The 22,216-nt window shown below is 44.5% G+C and overlaps 2 protein-coding genes across 8 annotated transcripts; one reads left to right on the top strand and one right to left on the bottom strand.

The window, feature by feature from the left end:
* Positions 1-8,899: 8,899 nt before the first annotated feature.
* On the bottom strand, positions 8,900-9,838 carry LOC140016186 (uncharacterized). The gene has a single exon (XM_072069626.1). The coding sequence runs from the start codon at positions 9,836-9,838 to the stop codon at positions 8,900-8,902; it is 939 nt and encodes a 312-aa protein (XP_071925727.1).
* A 2,769-nt stretch (positions 9,839-12,607) lies between these two features.
* LOC140015659 (peroxisomal nicotinamide adenine dinucleotide carrier-like) lies at positions 12,608-22,158 on the top strand. Of its 7 annotated transcripts, XR_011822291.1 has the most exons (12): positions 12,608-12,817; positions 12,977-13,084; positions 13,189-13,263; positions 16,518-16,648; positions 16,868-16,922; positions 17,598-17,747; positions 18,626-18,694; positions 18,774-18,881; positions 19,150-19,218; positions 20,022-20,124; positions 20,978-21,032; positions 21,745-21,922. XR_011822291.1 is itself a non-coding variant. In XM_072068402.1 (11 exons), exons 1-11 carry the CDS (start codon positions 12,756-12,758, stop codon positions 21,933-21,935), a joined length of 1,035 nt encoding a protein of 344 aa, XP_071924503.1. In that variant the 5' UTR covers positions 12,608-12,755; the 3' UTR covers positions 21,936-22,158. The 7 variants fall into 7 exon arrangements, 5 of the variants coding, with proteins under 5 accessions (XP_071924503.1, XP_071924501.1, XP_071924500.1 ...); XR_011822292.1 differs by lacking the exon at positions 21,745-21,922 and having other exon boundaries at positions 20,206-21,023; XM_072068402.1 differs by lacking the exon at positions 20,022-20,124 and having other exon boundaries at positions 12,608-12,779; positions 21,745-22,158.
* Positions 22,159-22,216: the final 58 nt, after the last annotated feature.

Raw genomic sequence — 22,216 nt, 5'->3', positions numbered from 1 at the left:
TTTAAAGTTAAATTATACGCACAAGATTTCAGTAGTCTCTTCTCTTTTTTCTTTTTTTTTTTTTAGTTCAATTCTAGAAGTGTTTCTAACTTTGCTTTTCCAACTATCTGATAGTTCATTATAGATGCCACAGGCACAATGACAATTTTCTAACTGGAAATCTTAGGAATTTATGGACCCTAAATTGATCAAATGGGTTTTGATCTTTCAAATCTTTGGCTCTTGGTTTTTTGAGTCTTTGACAGTTTTTTGCTAGTTTGTTGGGCTTTCTGTGTTCCCAGTCTTATGATGATAGTTTTGCAATAAATTTTATGGGTTTTGGTCTTGATATGAGTGGAGAAAGATAGGTAGTATCATTGCTGATTTAGGTTCTTTTAGCAGCTCTATAGACCTTTTGATAAATTCAAAGCAAGAATTATAATCTAAACAAAAATTTAAGCCCAAATATTAACGATTAATCCTAAAATATATTAGTATTCTGATATTAATATTAATGAATGTGTATGAATACTGTTGATTTTTTCCCGAGTTCACAACTAATTTAAAAAAGGGAAAAAAGTCCAAATGACCCTTAAACTTTTTACCGCATAAAGTTTTAGCCCTTTAACAATTATTAGGAAATTTTTGGCCATCGATCTATTAAAAGTGCAAATTGTAAGCCCTTTTGTGAATTCTAGCCATTTATGAGTAATGGAAATGAGAGCATTCTTGTCCGTGTAGGAATATTAAAATCCAAAATTCTTAAATTGAATTGTTGTAGTAAAAGAGCATCATTTGATAGTGACTAAAGTCTTCATTTTGTTTTTTTTTTCCTACTTCCTTTCTGGGTTTCTTATTGGTGTTTGTGGTAGGATGCGTAATGCATCAAATGAAATGATAAGTTCAGATCTGAAAAGAAAGTTGTGCCATCTCTTCAGATTTCAGTTCCACCCTCATCTTTTTTTTTGTGGTAAGAAAGAAGTTACTAAAATTGAAACAGTCAGTACAAGATCCAGAGCAAAAGATCGAGTTTAAGATCTCGAATTTATAAAACGGGGCAAACAAAATGCCCTACAATCATTCTCTACTAGTTTTGCGATGGCTGCAGGCTGGTCATTGAACACCTTGAGGCCTTCTTTCTCTGTTTCTGCACCCCATTTTGCCAAAAGATCTGCACAGCAATTTGCTTCCCTGAAGACATGCTTAATGGTAGTTGTGATGAAGCTCCTCATGATATTCTTGCAATCATGAATCATAGAATAGTAAGTGAAGAGGTGATTTTTGGTGGGTAGTTGAACCGACCAGAATCAGGCTCCTCTGAGATGAAGTGAGGTGTATCCTCGTGTCCGAAGTGAATGGCGGGGCTTCTCCCCTGGGATCACTCCGACGATCAAGTTAGTATGAGAGCGAGAGAAAAGTAATAGTATTGTCAAATGAACAGTATGCTTACTTGTTGGGAGTGTGTGGGGTATTTATAGAGTGAGAGTGGAGGGCAGGACGGAGGTCTTATGTCGGTGGGACCCATGCCCTGCCATTACGGCTCTGCTCCCTGTCAGGTGGCCTGACTCTGACACTGTAGCCGCCTGGACAGGGTGACGAGGAGTCCTTCGCAGTAGTCATTAAGTGCGACAGTGCTTTTCAGATAAAGCACTGATCCCGGGTGATGTCAGGTGTCTTGACATCATCAGCGTGCAGCTGAGGTGGAGGTGCCGAGGTCACCTACACGGTAGACTAGGGATCCGGCCGAGTTTAGGGGATATGCCCAAGACTAGGATGAGCTCCGATGAGGGACGGGGTGGGTTCACCTCGGACATGCGGGTGGCCGAGGTGGGCATCCTCAATAAGCCCCCCAAGCCCCGGGAGCTCCGGGCCAGGGAGGTACCGCGGCTTCTCTATGTCGAAGTCGTGAATCAGTCGGGGTCCCGAAACTGCTCCGGAAGATGCGGGGACGTGACACGTGGGCAGGTCATCTGATAGGACGTGGTCACTGGTAACCGTCGCGTCGTGAAGTAGTGGGACGTTTCGTGCAGAGGGTGTCAGCTGAAAGGACGGGGCATTAATGAGGAGAGAGGGAGGCACGGCGTTTTGAATTCGAACGTGGCCGTCTTTTCGCATTCTTGCCGCCTCTTCGGATTCCCCCCAAACCCTTATAAATAGGGGGGCCCCCTCACCGCACTTCTCACACCTTTCACTTTCATCCGAGACTTGTAAAGTTCGCGAGCGTAGCCGAGGTCAGTTCTATCAGCCGAAATCACAGCCGAGATCATCAACTTCGTCCAGTTCCGTAGACAATAGTAAGTACCCCCCTTTCTTTTCTTATCTCGTCTTTCACTCATGGCCAAAACAGCCAAAACACACAAAGAAACCGTGACACCGAGTTACCAGACCGAGGTGAGGTCGGATCCTGAAGAAGTGACGACGTCTAGCTCTGAGGGGTCGACGCCGAGTTCTGAGGAAGGATCAACCGAGGTGAGAGCCAAAGAGACGGGCTCGGAGTTGGAGTCATCCGAGATGAGCGAGGGTGGCTCCGAGGTGGTCTATAACGAGGAGCTCAGCGTTGAGATACCACGCGACGAGGGCGTGGAGGAGCCAGTAGCTCCAATGGGTGCAGCCAACATCGACTTCGGCAAGATGCCGAAGTTCAGAAGTCGAATAGGACGAGATAGGGCCGAAAAGGTGTTAAGTAAGTACCCTTTTCGGCCGCATTATGCGATTAAACCGCCCGGGCCGGATGACTCGGCCGAGAAGCCCCCCATGGGCATGGTGGCCATCTACGTCCAACAGTTGGAGGCCGGGCTGAGGATGCCGACGTCGAGATTCTTGAGAGACGTACTTCGTCACTTCCGCGTCAGGATTACTCAGCTCACTCCGAATGCCGTCCGCATCCTCGTAGGCTTCGAGATGTTGTGTCGACATCAGGAGGTGACTCCCTCTGTGGACCTCTTCGGCCGATGCTACACTCTCAAGGCGCATGGGACGGACAAGGGATGATTTTATATCTGCAACCGGAACAATGTCATCCCGAAGTTCGTGATTGGTGCTCCCAGCTCGATCAAGAATTGGAAGCGCGACTTCTTCTATGTATCCGTAGTGGACTTCCCCAGGGGTTTTTGGTGGAGGCTAATTAAAGCGAAGGCCGACCCCTCCGCAGGGGATGCCGAGGTGGAGGCCTTCCAGAAACTGATGGGGTCAGGACTTCGGATATACAGTCTGGACTACCCCGAAGCCGTACTGGTTGACGGGGGAATCAGCCGAGCTTTGCTCAGTCCTGACAAAACTCCCTTCACTTCCACCAAACTTAAGATTTCTTGTAATTTTTTTTCATAACTTTGCTTTCACTTCGGCTAAGGCATATGATAATATTTGTTTCTTGTGCAGTGACTAAACTGTCCGACATCGTCGTATCGGGCTCGTCCGAAGTGGCCAAGAGACTGAAGAGGAAGAGCTCTGACGAGACATTGGCACCTCCGCCGAAGAAGAAGTCACAAGGACAGGCTGCCAAGACTTCGGCGGCCAAAAGCACCCCCACTCCGGGAGGCCAAAGCAGCTCGGCCGCCGCGGCTACTGGGTCCACCTCATCTGTGCCAGAGGGAGTGCCCCTTGGAGTCGTCACGGCACTCCCTCCTCCTCATGGCCGAGGCAAGCAGTTGAAGCCCCCGGTCAATGCAGTCTCGGGGACCTCGCTATGGAATCGTTTCCATAGCCCCCCGGTGTTTCCCGGGGAGGAGAAGACGCACCCCGGCGAGAATTGGTGTCCGGACTGGAAAGTTTTGGTCAACGACAGGTGTGGCCATCCTCGGGTTGCACAAGAGCTAGTAATGCACTCCAACTTGCCAAGGGATTTGGAGTTCATGAAGAAGCTGACCCCGGCCGAGATGGTTCAAAGTCTCATGGTGACCACAGCCTCCAACTCAGCCTTTGTGGCCGAGATGACACACCGGTACTGTGCTCTGGTCGAGGAGCAGGACACCGGCAAGCTACAAAATCAGATCTCCAAGTTGGAGAAGAAATTGGCGGTGTCCGAGTCTGAGAAGGCCGAGCTTCAAAGACAGCTTAAGGAGGCCGAGGTGAAGGATGAGGAGGCTGTGGCTACTATCAACAGCCTCAGATCGGCCCTCGAGGAAGAGCAGAAGAGGGGGGACGAAGTGAAAAAGTCCCATGAACAAGCTCTCGAGAGTGCTGGAGCCTCGGCCGTGGACGCTTTTCGGAAGTCTGAGGCCTTCACCAAGGATCTCGGCCAACTACTCACGCCGAGCTTCATGTTTGGCTTCACGTCAGCCATAGACGAGACTGCAGCTCACCTCTCCTCCGAAGCCTTGGAGTCTTTGAAAAACCATACCAACTACAACGAGAACTCCAAGGAGCTATGCGATCGGATGGCCGAAGGCATCCAGGCCGGAAGGAACTTGGCCGAAGTCCAGAACGAGTTCAACAAGTGGCTGTCCGAACTCGATGAAGTGTTCGAGGAGGGTGAAGAAGCTGGAGGAGAAGACGCTGGGGGAGACGAAGCCGGAGGGGACATCGGCGAAGAGCATGGAGGAGAACTTCACCCCGGCGGAGAAGAGGCCGGAAAGAAGGCTGCCCAGGAGGGAGTCGAGAAGGGGGTCTAGGCTCGTGGGCCTTAAAGGGGTGGCCGAGGTGGAGAGTGCTTAGTAGCATTCCGACCTTGGCCTTGTATTTTTTGTAACGCTCTTTTCTATTGAATGAAAGTCTATTTCTTCTCTTCTCAGCACTTTAATTTCTCGCTTTGACTTCGTCCCTTGCTTGTCCCCCTTATTTTTTAATAGCGTAATACCGATGTTGAAAAATAATATAATATCCGAAGTCATAACTTGATTAAAAATTCAAGCATAATACAATTTGAGGTTCTCGGCGTGCCAAGACCTCGGCACTAATGAGCCATCTCGGTAACTCAGTTTACAATATCCCTTAAGGTCAGACTTCACAACTCGGTAAGGGCCTTCCCATTTCGGGCATAATTTCCCTTGTGGTTCAGCTCGGCTGACCGAGTTCTTTCTAAGAACCAAGTCTCCAGGCTGGAATCTACGGTGTCTGACGCGGGCATTGTAATAGTGTGCCAGTGTGTTCTTGTAGGAAGCTATCCGGGCTGAGGCGAGGTCCCTTCGTTCATCGACGAGGTCGAGATCTAGCTGTCTCTCTTCGTTGTTCACCTCGACGGCATAGGCTGCCAGCCGAGGTCTGGGGGTAAGGATCTCGGCAGGGATGACAGCCTCGGCTCAGTAGGTCAATGAGAAGGGGGTCTCTTGCGTGGCTGACCTCGGCGTGGTCCGATAAGACCACAGGACACTGGGGAGTTTTTCGACCCAAGATGTTCCAACTCGGTGTAGTCGGGTCTTGAGGCCATGCAAGAGAGTTCGGTTGAAGTTTTCTGCTTGACCGTTGGCCTGGGGGTGGCCTACCGAAGTGAAATGTTGTTTGATGCCAAGGTTTGTGCACCAAGTTTTAAAGGGGTTCTCGGCAAATTGCCTTCCATTATCCGAGATGATGACGTGAGGTATGCCGAAGCGGCAGACGATGCATTTCCAAAAGAATTTCTGAATTGCCAGCCCGGTGATGGTCCTCAGAGGCTCGGCCTCAACCCACTTGGTGAAGTAATCCACAGCGGTCACCAGGAAGGTATAACCCCCGACGGCTCTGGGGAAAGGACCTATGATGTCTGTCCCCCATTGCTCAAACGGCCAAGGTGAAGTGATGGGAACAATGAAGTTTGCGGGCTGGTGATGCTCGGGTGCGTGGACTTGGCAGGAAGGGCAGCCGAGAACGAGGTCCTGGGCGTCTTGCCAAACTGAGGGCCAGAAATATCCAAGAAGCAAAGCCTTCTTGGCTAGCATTCTGTGGCCGACGTGAGCTCCACACAAGCCTTCGTGGATCTCGTGGAGGACGTGGCGTCCTGTCTCGGGAGTGACACACCTCAGCCATGGGCCGAGGTAGGAGCGTTTGTACAGCTCTCCATCGCGGAGAGCGTACCGAGCTGCCTTGCGTTTTATTTTTCTCGCCTCGGCTCGGTATTCGGGGAGGGCTCCTTGACCCAAGAAAAGGATGAACGGGGTCATCCAGATTTCTTCAGAGTGCACGGGGCAGGCCACCTCTTCCACGTATCCTGGTTCACTCAGGACTTCCACTAAGACTGTTTTGTTGAGGTCAGAGAATGATGTGGAAGCCAGCCGGGATAAGGCGTCGGCTCGCTTATTCTGTGACCGGGGTATTCTTTGGATTTCGAAAGACTCGAAGTAAGCGGTGAGTTGGTGAACTTTGGAGAGGTACCGTTGCATGGTCTCATCCTTGGATTCGTATTTACCAAGAACTTGGCGTACAACGAGTTGGGAGTCACTGCGGACGTGGATTTGCTGGGCGCCGAGCCTGCGGGCCAGCTGGAGTCCAGCAATTAAGGCCTCGTACTCGGCTTCATTATTGGTGGCTGGGAAGCCAAAGTGGAGGGCATAAGAGCACACTTCTCCCTGAGGTCCTTCCAGGAGCAGTCCAGCTCCGCTGCCATCCCCATTAGAGGACCCGTCTACGTACAGCGTCCACGGGGAAGGGGTGGACACCGCGGCACTGGCGGAGGTGGACTCTGGACCTTCCGTGAAGGTCAGCTCGGCCAGGAAATCAGCTAGGGCTTGAGCTTTTATGGCGGTGCGGGGCTCATATGACAGGTCATATTCTCCCAACTCGACAGCCCACTTGGTAAGGCGACCAGAAGCCTCGGGTCGCACCAATATTTGTCGAATGGGCTGGTCGGTCCTGACGGAGATGGGATGAGCAAGGAAGTAGGGCTTCAATCGCCGAGCTGCGTGGACTAGCCCCAACACCAGTTTTTCCACCTGAGTGTATCGAGTCTCCGGCCCGCGGAGAGCTCGGCTGACGTAGTAGACTGGCACTTGGGTGCCCTCATCCCGGATAAGAACAGCGCTGACAGCCTCGTCGGCTGCGGAGAGGTAGAGGTAGAGCTTCTCCTCGGACCGAGGTGAAGCGAGAGTGGGTAGGTTATTGAGGTATTGCTTCAGCTTGTCGAAAGCAACCTGGCACTTTTCCGTCCAGGCAAACTGGTCAGCCTTCTTGAGCACCTTAAAGAAGGGCAGAGCTTTCTCAGCTGATTGGGACAGGAAGCGATTCAGCGCGGCCAGGCGTCCATTCAGCCGTTGGACTTCTCGGATGTTCCGAGGTGGGGACATGTCCTGAATGACCTTGACCTTGTCGGGGTTGGCCTCGTTTCCCCGGTGGGAAACCAGATACCCCAAGAATTTTTCTGAGGTGACGCCGAAGACGCACTTCTTGGGATTCAGCTTGATCCTCGAGTCTCGCAGGACACCAAAGACTTCCCTCACGTCTGACAGAAAGGACGAAGTGGCGAGACTTTTGACGAGGATGTCATCCACATAGGCCTCCACATTGCGGCCGATCTGATTCTTGAAGAGTCGGTTGATCAGCCTTTGGTAGGTCGCCCCGGCGTTCTTTAGCCCGAAGGGCATGGTAGTGTAACAATAAGTACCTCGGTCGGTGTAGAACGCCGTTTTCTCTTGGTCCTCCTCACTCATTCCTATTTGATGATACCCTTTGAAGGCATTTAGGAAGCAGAGGACTTCATACCCCATCGCCGAGTCGACGAGGGCGTCTATCCTCGGCAGAGGATTGCGATCTTTGGGGCATGCCTTGTTGAGGTCGGTGAAGTCTACACACATTCTCCATCCACCGGTGTTCTTTTTGACCATGACTGGGTTGGACAGCCAGGTGGGATATTGGACCTCGTGGATCATCTTGGCCGGCAAGAGCTTGTCGACCTCATCCGATATGGCCTTGCTACTTTCGGGGCCGAAGTGCCTTCGTTTCTGCCGCACAGGTCGGGCCTGTGGGTTAACGTTGAGTTGGTGAGTCATGAGCTCGGGTGGCACTCCGACCACTTCATCTGCGGACCACGCGAAAACGTCTCGGTAGTCCTTGATCAGAGAGATCATTTCTTCTTTCAGGGGTAAGGGGAGTCCGGCCCCTACTTGAACCACTTGGTCAGGTTTCGCTTCATCCAAAACCACTAGTTTCACCTCATCCCCGGGCTCAAGCCTGTTGGGCTCTCCTGCCTTCTGAGGGTCGATGCAGTCTATGGAGAGGACCGCTGGCCTCTTTTCTTCTGACCTCGGTGAGGGCCGGAATGTGACTGCTGCTTGAATGGTGGCGAGGTAGCATTCCCGGGCGGCGCCCACGTCACTGCTCACCTCGGCCACCCCCACAGGTGTTGGGAATTTAAAGCTCAGGTGGTAGGTGGAGTATACGGCTCTCAAGGCGTTGAGCGTGGGCCGGCCTATCAGCATGTTGTAGGGGGAGTCTACTTTGACCACCGCAAAACTGACAGGCACAGTTCGGCAGCGTGGATGACGCCCGATAGTTACCATCAGGGTCACCATGCCCTCCGGGTGGACGACGTGTCCCCCGAAACCGACAAGGGGAGTTCTTACCGGAGTGAGTTGCTCCCGGGTCAGCTTCAAACTCTCGAAAGTTCGGTAGTACAAGATGTCTACCGAGCTTCCGGGGTCAACATAGACCTTCTTGAATATGTAATTATTGGTAAGGACTTCAATCACGAGGGACTCGTGATTGCTGGAGGCGGCAGGGACAGGGTCATGGGGACCATAAGTAATCACCTCGGATAACCTGGAGCTCGATTCGGCCACCTCCATATCGGCTTGTCGGTAAGTCCTTTTTCGGGAGTTCTGTCTCCTCCAGTGGGGCCACCCGAGATGGTGTTGATCACCCCGGCAATGTTCGGGCCATAGCCTGGCGACCCGTCGCGTGGAGGCCTCTGATCCCCCTTTCGGTCCTCGGGACCTCGGCAGTGAAGCTTAGTGTCCCGCCTGTCTTCTCGGCGAGGACCTCGGCTCTCCCGGTGGGAGGCGCTTCGGTTAAAGGTTCAATCCTTGCGGACAAACTGCTTCAAGTATCCCTGGCGGATCAGGTTTTCAATTTCTCGCTTCAAGTCGTTGCAGTCTCCGGTCTCGTGCCCCACATCTCGGTGGTAGGCACAGTAGAGGTTGGAATTCCTCTTATCCCTTCTTCCTGGGATCTCAGGGGGAGTTCGGCCGAGGTGATTTTGCCTCATCACAGCCAAAACATGGGATCGCCTGGAATTGAGGGGTGTCAGCTCGGCGTTCGAGGTGGACGATCTGCCTTTCACGATCCGGTCGAAGACACTCCGGCGGTCTCGGAGTTGGTTTGAAGTGTCACTTGGGCCTGGTTCACCTCGGCCTGTGTCTTTCCTCCTCCGGGGATCTTGCCCCGTACGAGATGCTTGGGCTTCTCGCTTCATGCGATTTACATCTTCACTTCGGATTTCCTGGTCCACTCTTTCCCAGAGCTCCCGAAGTGTATGGGGGTACTGCCGATGGATTTCGGTGTTGAAGATCCCTGCCACTAATCCGTTGGTGAAGGCAGCGATAGTTACTTGCTCATTCTGATCAGGTATCTGCACATTCTCCTCGTTGAACCTTTGAACATACGAGCGAAATGACTCGCCTTGACCCTGTTGCAGGTTCAAGAGGTAAGCAGAAGTCTTTGTGATTGGTCGAGACGACACAAAACGGTGGATGAACTGGTCTATTAGCTCATTCAAGGAGGAAATGCTCCTTGGTTCCAAACTCCAGAACCACTTCCGGGCAGTCCCGTGTAGGAAGATTGGGAAAGCCCGACAGATCACGGCGTCGGGGACGCAGTAGAGTAGGAATGCGGAGATGAAGGCGCGAAGGTGATCCTCGGGGTCACCTCGGCCGTCATAGGTGTGCAAGTTTGGAAGTTTAAAGTTTGGGGGCACTATCTCCCCGTTGATGTCATCTGTGAAGGGCGGGGCCCGCATGTAATCAGAAGCTAAGCCTCCGGGGCGCCGAGGCGGGTCCTCGGCTTTTTTCCCTAACAGTCCCCGGGAAAACGCCCTGGAGATGGAGGCAATTTTAGAGGTCGCCTTGGAGGAGGCGCGCCTAGAGGTACTCCGAGAGAGACGCCCCTCATCGGAGTCCTCACCTGAGGGCGCTTCAGGAGACTTCGTCGGTCTCCTCTTGGAAGATTCGGCTTTTTCTTTCCCGTCTTTTGAGGTATCTTCCTAGCTCCTCAAAAATGTTGGGGTTGTCTGATACGAATTCGGCCATCTTGGCGATGGCGTCCTCGTTGTTGGACTGGGTCCTTTGGGACCCTTGTTCTTCAGAGATGCGGTCTTGCTGGGCTCCCGAGGTCTGCCCAGCCCCTGTTGAGGGAACTCTTCCGCTTCTAGAGCGCGTGGATCTCATTTTAGTAATAGTAGTCTCGTTTCCCACAGACGGCGCCAATTGAAGAGGTGATTTTTGGTGGGTAGTTGAACCGACCAGAATCAGGCTCCTCTGAGATGAAGTGAGGTGTATCCTCGTGTCCGAAGTGAATGGCGGGGCTTCTCCCCTGGGATCACTCCGACGATCAAGTTAGTATGAGAGCGAGAGAAAAGTAATAGTATTGTCAAATGAACAGTATGCTTACTTGTTGGGAGTGTGTGGAGTATTTATAGAGTGAGAGTGGAGGGCAGGACGGAGGTCTTATGTCGGTGGGACCCATGCCCTGCCATTACGGCTCTGCTCCCTGTCAGGTGGCCTGACTCTGACACTGTAGCCGCCTGGACAGGGTGACGAGGAGTCCTTCGCAGTAGTCATTAAGTGCGACAATGCTTTTCAGATAAAGCACTGATCCCGGGTGATGTCAGGTGTCTTGACATCATCAGCGTGCAGTTGAGGTGGAGGTGCCGAGGTCACCTACACGGTAGACTAGGGATCCGGCCGAGCTTAGGGGATATGCCCAAGACACGGATGAGCTCCGATGAGGGACGAGGTGGGTTCACCTCGGACATGCGGGTGGCCGAGGTGGGCATCCTCAGTAAGTGTAAGTATCATTAGTTCCTGTAGAGATCAAATGGACAATCACAAAAGCATCCATCTCAATTACGCTGATCCTAAATCACAACCACCCTTATTTGAGTAATCTTCCTCCTCTCCTTCCTTCACCACAAATAACGCAACTGCAACCCCCAGCAATTCTATTCTTGTCACTATACTCCCAACAATTTTGCTTCAATTTGGTCATCCTTAGCATCATCTCCGCCACCCAAATTCACCTTCTTCCTCTTGTTCCTCTCTTTTTGACAATCCCAGTAATGATTACAACTTGCATATTATCATTAACAAAAATGAACCGATTGTTCCCTCTGTTTCCTCATCTCTTATAGCCAAAACTCCTTTGTGCCAATCTCAAGAGACCCCATTTGGCCAAAACTCCACTGCCTCTTCTCTTCACACGAGACCCTATTTAGGCTAATTTCAATTCTCGACAAAATCCTCAAATCCTCCTATAAAATTTCTAATTTTATTAAAATCTCTTCACAAATACCCTTTTTCTTCGGCCCCAGGGGCACCCAAAAAGTCTCCTACTCAAACTCTTTTGTGCTACAAATTTTTGAATAATTTCAGTTACCGTTGTCGCCTCCGCCGCCTCCTCATTTTTACCCATCTCATTTTTTTACTTCCTTATTTCCCACCCAGCCACTTCATTATTGATTTTCTGTCTACTTTCACTCTGTAAATTAAAGTTGATTCCCTAATTGCAATAGAGATTTTCCCCTCATCTTTTGCAACTAGAGATTGAAAATGGATTGGGAAGTAGCAGCTTTTTACTGCTTTTTAGTTTACTCGATTAATACTCTCACACGGACAAGAATGCCCTCGTTACCGTCACTCATAAACTGTCGAAATTCACGGAAGGATCAACAATTTGCACGTTTGATAGATTGACGGCCAAAAGTTTTCATATAATTATTCGAGGATTAAAACTTTACACGGCTAAAAGTTCGAAGACCATTGGAACTTTTTTCTCTCTAAAAAATATAAAAATCGTGTTGAGCTGAGCACGGGTTCCCTTAAAAAAAAAAATGCTTAGCACATGTTAAATACTTAAAGGATAATTTTAGAAACCTCCCATGAGATTTTTGACAATTTCACTGAGTATCCTGAGATTTGAAAAATTATATTTACCTCTCTTGATTTGATAGGTTTAGTAACAAAACATTAACATAATATTGACTTGGTCAAATTTTTAAATGAATATCCAAAAATGTGATTGTATAATGAGTTTTAATTTATTCTCTTATACAATTATAAGATTATATAGTGTAATTATAAGGAAAATGTGACAAAATTTCATGTCCATACATACTATTTAATAAAAAACTATAATAATAACTTTATCACTATGATAGGATACTTTTGATGGTATTTTATTACAGATTTAGATATATAAGATAGAAACTAGAAATAATAGTGATAGTTCTATAATTTTATTTGCATAAAATTAAAATTAAAAGGAATAAGAAGGAAAAAGAATGAAAAAATAATTTTAAAAGTCATTTTAAGTATAAGTACATCAAACAAGGGAATTTCATTAAAATATTTAAGGGTAGTATTATCATTTTAAATAATAAGGGAGGTATGTGTAATTTTAAAAAAATTTTTGGGACCTAAATGAAATTATAAAAAACCTCAAGGGAGGTCTCTGAAATTATCCCAATACTTAACCATAATGAATAACCGTTCGCAGTAACTCGTAAAGGCTGTCAGTCACTGGGCTTGTTCGCGAAATGCATTTTGTTCTTCCACCGGATAAAGGGAACGTCCATCACTCGCAGCAGCGAGTTATTGAACTCACAAAACTCGTAGGAAGTGGAAGGGAAATAGCTGATACAATGTCGAACGCCGTCGTCAATGGGCTGGCAGGTGCAGGCGGAGGTATCATCGCTCAGATAATCACTTACCCTCTCCAAACGGTTTCCCTCTTCACCCTGGCATCCATAGACACTAGGATTAGTGACCTTGGTTATTTTATTTGTCTTATCGCCACGAACTCGTACAGACAAAAAGCTGCAGAACTTGTCCCAGCATTTCAGTAGTTTCTTGCTCAATCTTGGCTCTGCTTGCACTTGCAGGTGAATACCCGCCAGCAAACAGAAAGAGTTGCCAAGAAGGATGCCAATTTACTTGTTCCCCATCAACCCCCTCCTGTTGCAGGTGGTACTCTACTGCACATGTTTGAGGTTGGTTTTCTTAAACAACTCCCACTTCAGACTTGGGCCGAATTTTTCTAGCAAACTTTTGAGATAATCGTCTCTCACTGGATCCTGCAAATTCCGATTGTCAGGTTATTAGAAGCGAAGGTCTGGGAGGACTTTACAGTGGCCTCATGCCTTCTCTACTCGGAACTGCTGCCTCGCAGGTGATTTCTCTGCCATAAAATGGTTTCTTTGCTCAACTAGCAAAATACTGTGGTTCAACCCAATTCATATTAATCTTCTTTTTTCTTAGTTGAAGCCCGATTAAGTACGGATAATTTGGTAGGATGTCAATGTTTATACTCTCTAGATGAAAGTACAATCATCGATGGCGAAAGCGATCATTGTAGCCCTGTAGCCCTGTTGTTCGACAAAGTAATCTAAAAACTTTCGTGAGATCTTATCGTTTATTTTATTTTAGGGGTGATGGTTGTTCAAAATTCATAAGAGGGTGTATCCTTGTGCTGAATTTACAATAATGGCTATTGTAAGGGTCTGGTGAAATTAAACAAATTGTTCAAGCAAAAGATATGCCCTCTATATAGCTTGCAAAATTTCTGTTACCATTATTAGAGATTTTCCCTTTCATATCATTCGATTAAGACATTGTTTTATCCTTATAGTGGTTCTTTATTCTGGCATGGTTGCCCTTGTAGCCTTGCTATATGCTAGAACATCTATTGCTATGCCTTTGAAATGAACAATTGGGTGTGGTAGTTAACTCAGTAGGATCAAATCGCCATTGAAAATATATCACATGATTGGTATTTTGAAAAGTATATTTCTTTTAATAACACTAAAACTTCCCTTTAAAATTCTTTATAGAATGCAAAGACCAACCGGCCTTCATGATCGCAAAGCAAACCACCGCCTGAGCATCTTGTGCTTGAAACAGAAGCATCCGTGTTTAGTTTCCAGCGACCAAGTGAAGGTTTGGATCATTTGACAACCAAAGACCAATGTTTTGCAGGTGGGTGCACTTTAAAGAACCGCCGAAAGTACCCCTCATCACGCTGAATCTATTTACTGGATAATATATTTACAGCTCCAAGCAACTCCAAGAACTGCTCTACACGAAAAATAATGGTACAGAATTAAAGAGTAAGACATGAAAGATCAGAGAAAAAGGAATCAGTCATTCGTCTTGGGTTGGATGCTAACTAGGACTTCTGTCTCCTCCTTAATGTAATGCAAATCTCGTATCTTAAGGAGAAACTGATGGAACATAGTAGTGAATTTCTCTCTCCCAATCCGGTTTCGGTTAAGTAATATGCATATCCATCAGGTTAGTTTTTGACCTAAGCATTACAGGGCTTCCTTGTAGGGTAAGCAAACCATGCCTCACAGCATTTATTTGTACTTTTCATTCTCAAAACAATCTCCAGAAAGACTGAACTCCAGCCAAATACGAAGCTTAATCCAATTCTCATTGTACACTGGCTTGAGAGCTTCAATCAGATGCCGGTTGCAGGAGCAAAGCAATAAAAGGTATAGATGGCAGGAAAAGCATTAGAGGCAGACCATCCAAGGTGATTGTAGTTTGCCAACAAGGCTCTGTTTTTATGGTCCAATAAAAGAAGGAAGAAGGACAGGAACTGCAACTCCAAAAGCACATATACATAGCTCATTCTCCCTCAATTGGGCTAGGCCCTTCCCGGTCCCTATTGAAAAAGAAAGCCATGAGAAGCTTTGCAATTAGAACCAAGTAGGTATTTAGAGCAGGGAAAGCTTTCCTTTCTTCAACTACATTCATTCAACTAAACTCTTCTTTCTTGCCGCAGCAACTTTCTTGTCTGCAACTATACTACGATTTTTCTATTTATATTATTAATAATTGAAATTCTTGTCGATGTCGGAATATCCCCTGGTATTGAATCTGCTTCAGGGTTGAGGGAATAAGGCGCTGGAGAAGCGGGCCTTTTCTGTGGGCTTTCGAACTCTCCTTCCTACTACTCTTTTGCAAGATAGCTTCCAGAAAGAGTGACAGTCTCGTAACTGCTGGTGAGGAAAGACTACTTTAGCTGTAAAGCAGTTCGAAGCATAGATCTATTCTTCCTATACCTAATCCTCTAGTCATAGATGTATTCTTTCGAATACGCCCTAAGCATTCGCGCCTTCAGTGCTACAGGGCCCTCTGGATACTTCATACATCCCTTGGCTTCGGGTTACTCCCATATTTCATATGGGGGGTGACCCTCGTTCCCAATATCCTTCTAGAGCTACAGGTAACTCGAAGTTTGATATTCCATATCAAACTTCTACCCACCCGATAAAAATAGAGCTCTTTTTTTAGCTTACAGTTTGCATTTAAAGTTGGATCACTATACCCATGGAACTTGGATCTTTAGTTAAATAAAAATTTAGCTGGAAAGAAATGCGTATAGAAAGGAATTCTTGATATGAGACCCCTTGAGGTATAATCTAACAAGTGGGTCTTCAGACTCGCGTTTTGTTCTAGTGAGATCGATGTCTTCTTTTTGTTAATAGAGTAAGGCATTATAGCATATAAAGTAAGAATCGCTACACTGCCCCCTTGCTTCGCTCGCCTTCCCGAACTCTTAACTCTAGCTTGGTTGGGGACACCTATATCCAGCAATGCTTAGCTCTAACAGCTTCAGCTTCTTTAGCCGCTATAACTGAGCATTTGTGCGTTAGTAAGATTCTTTTTTGGGCACTAGAGTACGTGTGTGCACGTGTATGGTATGGTAGTTTTCTATTTCGTAGAAAACACTTCTCTACATTCAATGTTTCATATCTCCATTTGAGTTACCTATAGCTCTAGAAGGCAGGGGTAGGACGCCCACAGGGCAGGCTGTCCCCCTCGCGCCTTTGGTGCTACGGGGCCCTCGGGATACTTCGTTCATCCCTGGGCTTCGGGTTACTCCCATATGACTAAGGAACATTGTGGTGTAGGGTCACTTTCTGGTTTAGCTGAAATGCCCTTAACACAAATTTTTTTTTTTTGGGTAGTCATAGATTATCAAATTAGCTACCTTCCACTCATAAATCCACAATGACCCTGCTCTCCTTTTGAACCACACTCTATCACTGGCAATTGTTGTGGTTAAACAAATAAAAAAGTCTCATGGCATTGTTAATTTGTTGTTTGTGGTTATTTGTGCTCTCAGTGCATCTTGCTTTCCTGACATGTAGTAATTACATCGTTGCAAGCTCAATTTGTTTCTTGCAAGATGAATGGACCAAACATCATTTTGTGATATGTCATTGTAGATTAAATTTGGAACAATTAGTAAAATACATCGTTTGATTGATATGAAAACCCTGACATTGCTAAATTTCGATTTAAGCTTGAGATTATGCTTGTCTAACACTTGCTTACATTGTATTAACCTGTATTCAGTGTCATATATCAATTTGGGAAATTTTACTCTATGTGATCTCCTTGCTGTGCTGCCAGGGTGTTTATTACTATTTTTACCAGGTTTTCAAAAATAAGGCTGAGGCCATTGCAGCTAAAAATATGAGAAAAGGTCAGGGAGATGGTTCTGTTGGCATGTTTTCATGGCTTGTTGTTGCAGCTCTTGCCGGGTATTTAATGAAATTGATTTGCTACTTAATGATATGGTTTCTTCGAATAACTATATGCGAAGATAGTTAGGGTTAATTTTTAAAGTTTTGTTTAGCACTTGTTCTTGTTTGCTTTACCCATGACAGTGAATATAAGAGAAAATAATTTTTTACTCTTCTGTCTCAGTCCTAGTGATTCTTCTCATGCTAGTATCTCATTAAAAGGGTCTCACAATTTAGGTCTTTGAATGTATTGCTGACAAATCCAATTTGGGTTCTTGTGACGCGGATGCAGGTACACATGTTCCTTCTGCTGTGATTAAATATTTTATTGTTTTTGAAAACTCTTAGGTGGGAGATGTGTTAGAATAAATGTAATTAACAACTTGATCTTAGTTGCACCTCAATCTATGTTACTAGTGTAGACATTCCAAAATTGATGTGCATTAAATATTTTTATCTATGGAATAACGATGATTTTTTGAGGGGAACTATGTTTAGAATGTCTTAAATGCTTGTTCAAGTACAGTTGCTGAGTTGCTCGTTAAGGGCTCATTAGATGTTGCAACCTTTTTTTATTATTATTTTTCCCTTGTCCCTCAATGGAGGTAGGGAGGGAAACTTTAATGTTTGTTTAGATGCATCTTTTTTCTTTTGCATTGAAATCCATATGAAAGTTTTGTGTTTTCTAGCCATGAATGTGATATAAAACTGGTGCTAGAAACTTGGGCTGACAAGGGAAAAGTTGTAAAGGGAAAAGTCATGGTTTATGAATGCCTGGGTCTAGGATGTGAGGTTTTGTAGATGAAAGTGAAAAATTGCAGATCTCTTGTTACACAAAAGGGATGAGTGCTTGTTTCTTCACAGCTCGTATTGTCAAATCTTAAGTGACAAATAGGCTGTGTTGTGAGACGAATATTTGACTGTGCATATCATATTTGAATGCAATTTCTTTTTCATGCTTCCACAGACACACACCCAAGCTGAAAGAAAAATTATGGAGGCTAAAAGGGAAGAGTTGTTAAGAGAAGATTATGAAAACACATTTATGGGTGCTTTGCAAGAGAAATTGGTTGAACTGGAATCTATCAAGCCTCAACCCTATGGAGCATTCGATGCGGTTTGTCTTATTCACCATTATGTACTTACAATGACATACGTTTTACTTTTATATTCAAATGTTGGTAAGTGTGTTGTCTGCATCATCTGTGTGCCTCTGCTTTTCTTGTTGTTCTCTATTCTTCTGTAAACACAATACCTATTGGTTAGCCAATTATTTTCATGCCATAAATAATTGCGTGATGCTTAAATTGAATTTTCATCCTCAAAAAGAAAAATTTAAGTTCTTGGTTACTAGGCTTTATGATCATCTGTGTTATGCTTTAGTTTGGTGCAAAATGGTAGCTAATTGATTAGTTCATATTTGCTTGTCAATGGGTTGATTCTTGTATGTGACTGATGAAATATGTTTCAGAGTGCATTCTTAGTGCCTGAATGCTAGCATCTATTGCATGATTCTTGAACTGATAGTTGGTGAGCTTTTAATCAATCCAGGAAAGAAGTATTTTGAATGGATCAAATTTTGACAACTTCATCAATCAAGACATTTTCCTTTTTCCTAATTCTGTAACAGTTATGCACACTAACCATGGTGATAAACATGTGGCAGAAAGTTCTCTTTCTTTACAATTTACCGGTGAACTTTATGATCGTGGGAATTGTACTGTTGCCCATCCATTGATAAATGCCTACAAATGTTATTTTTGTGTTTTCTTTTAGACCTTTCTATTGTCTTCTCTAAATTCTTGAACATAGAAAATGGCTAATAGCACTGGATTTCCATGAGATAAGGTTCCTAGAGTATTTTTTTTATTTGATGCCTAAACCTCCCATTATTTTCTACTCTTTATTGTAATCTTTCCACTTACCCCTACCCATCTCCAAAAAAAAAGTCAGAATATTTTGCCTGTGGTTATATACACACTACATGATTAGCAGGCATGTGAAGTTTATGGTGAGTCTGGACTTAGAGGTTTCTGGAAAGGCATCATTCCAACACTTATCATGGTAAGATTCTGCTTCCAAATAATCCATACTTGTAGGATGTTCATTGCTTTTTATTGAAAATGGTGATTTGATGTTATAGGTTTGCAATCCATCCATCCAGTTCATGATTTATGAAACTTCATTAAAGCATCTGAGGGCTACACGTGGTACAAACAAGAAAGCAGTAAAAAGTGTCACCGCTTTGGAGGTATCCATATTGCCATGTTAGATTTGCCGAAATAGTTATGCACCTTCTAATTCTTTTTGGACTTTCACATCAGCATTTTTCTTTGGAAAATCTGTGTACATCTTGCTGACAAATCTGAAGGCACGTTCAGCCCTTAGTTTGAAATATTTGTCACTTTTCAATAGACACGTTGTACTCCGTCCTTTGCCTGTTGAATGGTGTGCTGGTCAGGCTATTGTAAAAAGTGATGTTTGTAATACTTAAGTTTTGTATACTTTCTCGTGCATAGGCTTTCCTATTAGGAGCCTTGGCAAAGCTAGGAGCAACTGTCTCAACCTACCCCTTGTTAGTTGTGAAGGTGAAATCATCTTCTTTCTGTTCGTTGCTCTGCAATATGAAATTATTATATTTGTTTTTTCATGTTGAATTGCAGGCCTGTTTATGAACTTTTTGTTGTATTTGAGGTTTATTTTAGTAATAACTATCTGAAAATTAAATGACAGTGGAAGAATTTTTTTACACTTGATAATCTTTTTTTGTTTTTTTTTCCTATTCCAAAATTTGTGTATGATGGTTTATTATATTAATCACTGCTGGGTACCTTTAGCATTATATGAATTTTTTTACAGTCACACTAAGCTTGGTGTAGAGTCTTTTTGGCTTACGAAAACATTAAGCTCTGTTCTCAAGCTTTGACTTGCATGTTCAATAGAATTCATGTATAAAATCTTATCATCTCTCGAATATGAAATTTTAACATAATAACATTGACTCACAGAATCAAATCTAGTGCAATGAAGTCGTATTCTATTCTTCCCTCTACCTGTTCAATTGATGAGCTTGTAGACTTCTATAGTCAAGTTTTTTCATATGTTTATACTATCAGCCTCCGAATGTTTTAATGCACAGGGTTCAAAAGGCAGGCTTAGTTAAAGTAACCCAACAATCTCTATTGCCCTTGTAGTTAATTTGTTGGTAATGCACTCCACAATGTATGGTCGTGGAATAATGTTGTATCCTTCAGCCTAGCCAAATCAAGTAAAGCAGGAGATGGCTAATTTGTGTGAGGTTTTTGGTATAAACTGGCTAAAATAAGATTCTTGAAATGCGCACAACTGCTGATATTAACAAAAACTCACAAGAACTCTTCTTTCCGGATAGACCCTGAAAGGACGTTAGGAAACCAGCTAGCAGGTGTAGACAAAGGAATTGGAACTTGAGAGGGCAAAACCTCTAAACATATATGCACTCTTGCATGTATCGGGTAAGTCGTATATCTTGTGAGTACTTTGGGGGGACAAATTCAATTTTGACGAGGACATTGAAATTCTTTTGTTTCAACTAGGGAATAGGGAAGTTTCTCAAATTTTGGAAGTGGCTGCTCCAAGCTGCCTCACATGTATATGCACCCTTGCAAATAACTGAATCCACCCAATTCCATGGTATCCATGTTGGAAATGTTGTAGTGCCAAGGTCATTGGATAAATTTAGCACTGATCCACCCAACTCAATAGGACCCACTTTGGGAACATCCAGTGCCTAACTTACATGTGGTTACCTGCACTGTTATGTACTTTACCAAAGTCTCTTTTGGCAAGTCATCACTATAACTATGAAATGTAGTTCAGCAGTGCTACTCTTTATGGCTTGTCCTCTGCATTATGATTATCTTGCTTAATATATCAAACATTGCATTGAATTGTCCTCTGAACTGAGAAAGTTTTGCTGTCCCACTTATTAGGACAAAGATTAATTCTGAATCCAATCCACAACAATTTGAAGCAGGAGGAAATTTTTACATGCAATAAACTTCAAATAGTCTTCCTAAATTTCATAGCAGTGACGCTTGAGACCTTATACACAAATTATTCTTAACTCTTGTCCTAGAGGATGGACTAAAAAGGGGCCCTTAAGTCCTTATGCAGCCTTTTTTCGCATAGAATTGCTTGATATGAAATGATTCATTGATACACTACTGTTGCTGTTTGGATTATTTCCTTTTATGCAAAAAATGGGACATTGAACATTATTATTTTCTTTCTCGAACAGATCTAACTATTGGTAATGAATTTCTTGTTCTTGAACGTGGTACTTACATTTTCTCGGATGATGTGCAGTCTAGGCTTCAAGCGAAACAGGAAATAGGGGGTAATATCTCACAAAGATATACAGGTTAGTCATCCCAATTTGTTCAACCACATAATTGGTTTGGTTGTTTTGAGGGTCCACCACTTGTTCTCTTATTGGCTTAGTATGCTTTAATGTCTTTAGCTTATTACATAGATTTCAACAAATATTAATCACACACACACCCGAAAAGTAAGGTTATTCCACAACCATACCCAAAAGGCAATTGCCTTTAGCTTATTACATAGAGCTCAAGCATTTTATATAAAGGACATTTAATGGTGTCGCTTTGGATCTTGCTGCTGTTGCAAACTGTAAAATTGGAACTAACATGAGTTTATGTTTCATACAAATGGCTGCTGGGCAAGATGTCAAGTTTTTTTCTACTGTAGCAGTTTTAGTTTATTACTATACCAAAAATATTTGTTCCGACATATATTGAGTTGGCCAGCGTCAAAGAGAGAAGTTTAATCATGGCTAATATTCTTGGCACATGTCAAACTGGTCTCAACAATTAGGTCCAAGATTGGTCTAGTTCCAGTTCAATGTAAGCTTGTTTATTGGTACGTGCTGTAGAGATCCCCGATATTTTTGCCAGAAGATCGACAATCTGAAATAGAATTGTTTGCATTGATGAGTTGTCTGACGTAACCATTGATCCTAACATTTCTTTGGGAATATGTATGTAAAAAGAAATTAAAAGGAAGAGGTTTTATAATGGGTCGTAGGTAGTGATTTAGTTTTTTACGTGTATTAGGTACGGTTGATGCCATTTTGAAGATGATTCGTCATGAAGGAGTGTGCAGCTTCTACAAGGGGATGAGCACGAAGATTGTGCAGAGCGTCATTGCAGCCTCTGTCTTATTCATGGTGAAGGAGGAGCTTGTTAAGGCTTACACAGTATTGATTAGTAGAAGACATAAAATCATGGCAAATATGGTGCAATGAGTTAATTCATAAAGAATAATTGTGTCTTACTGTTCCCCCCTTCTCCTGTTGTAGCTCTCTTGTCGCCGTTTTAGTGTTTTCATATGTAGTTGAAGTTGAGATATATTTTCAAGAATTACCTGGCTGTCATAACTCTGTGCCTCGTCGAACCATCCCTATCCGGGGATATTTCAGTTTCATGTAAGGCATCTTCGGCCTGGAATATATTGTGCTTGTAGGCAAAGTGCCTGTCATTTAAATTTGAGGGGACAAAGTAAAAGTGTCCCCCACTGTCAGGGGGT

The sequence above is a fragment of the Coffea arabica genome, chromosome 10c (assembly GCF_036785885.1).
Source record: "Coffea arabica cultivar ET-39 chromosome 10c, Coffea Arabica ET-39 HiFi, whole genome shotgun sequence".
Lineage (NCBI taxonomy): Eukaryota > Viridiplantae > Streptophyta > Magnoliopsida > Gentianales > Rubiaceae > Coffea > Coffea arabica.
The sequence above is the reverse complement of the archived record's forward strand: the minus strand, read 5'-3'. Positions and strand labels throughout refer to the sequence as shown.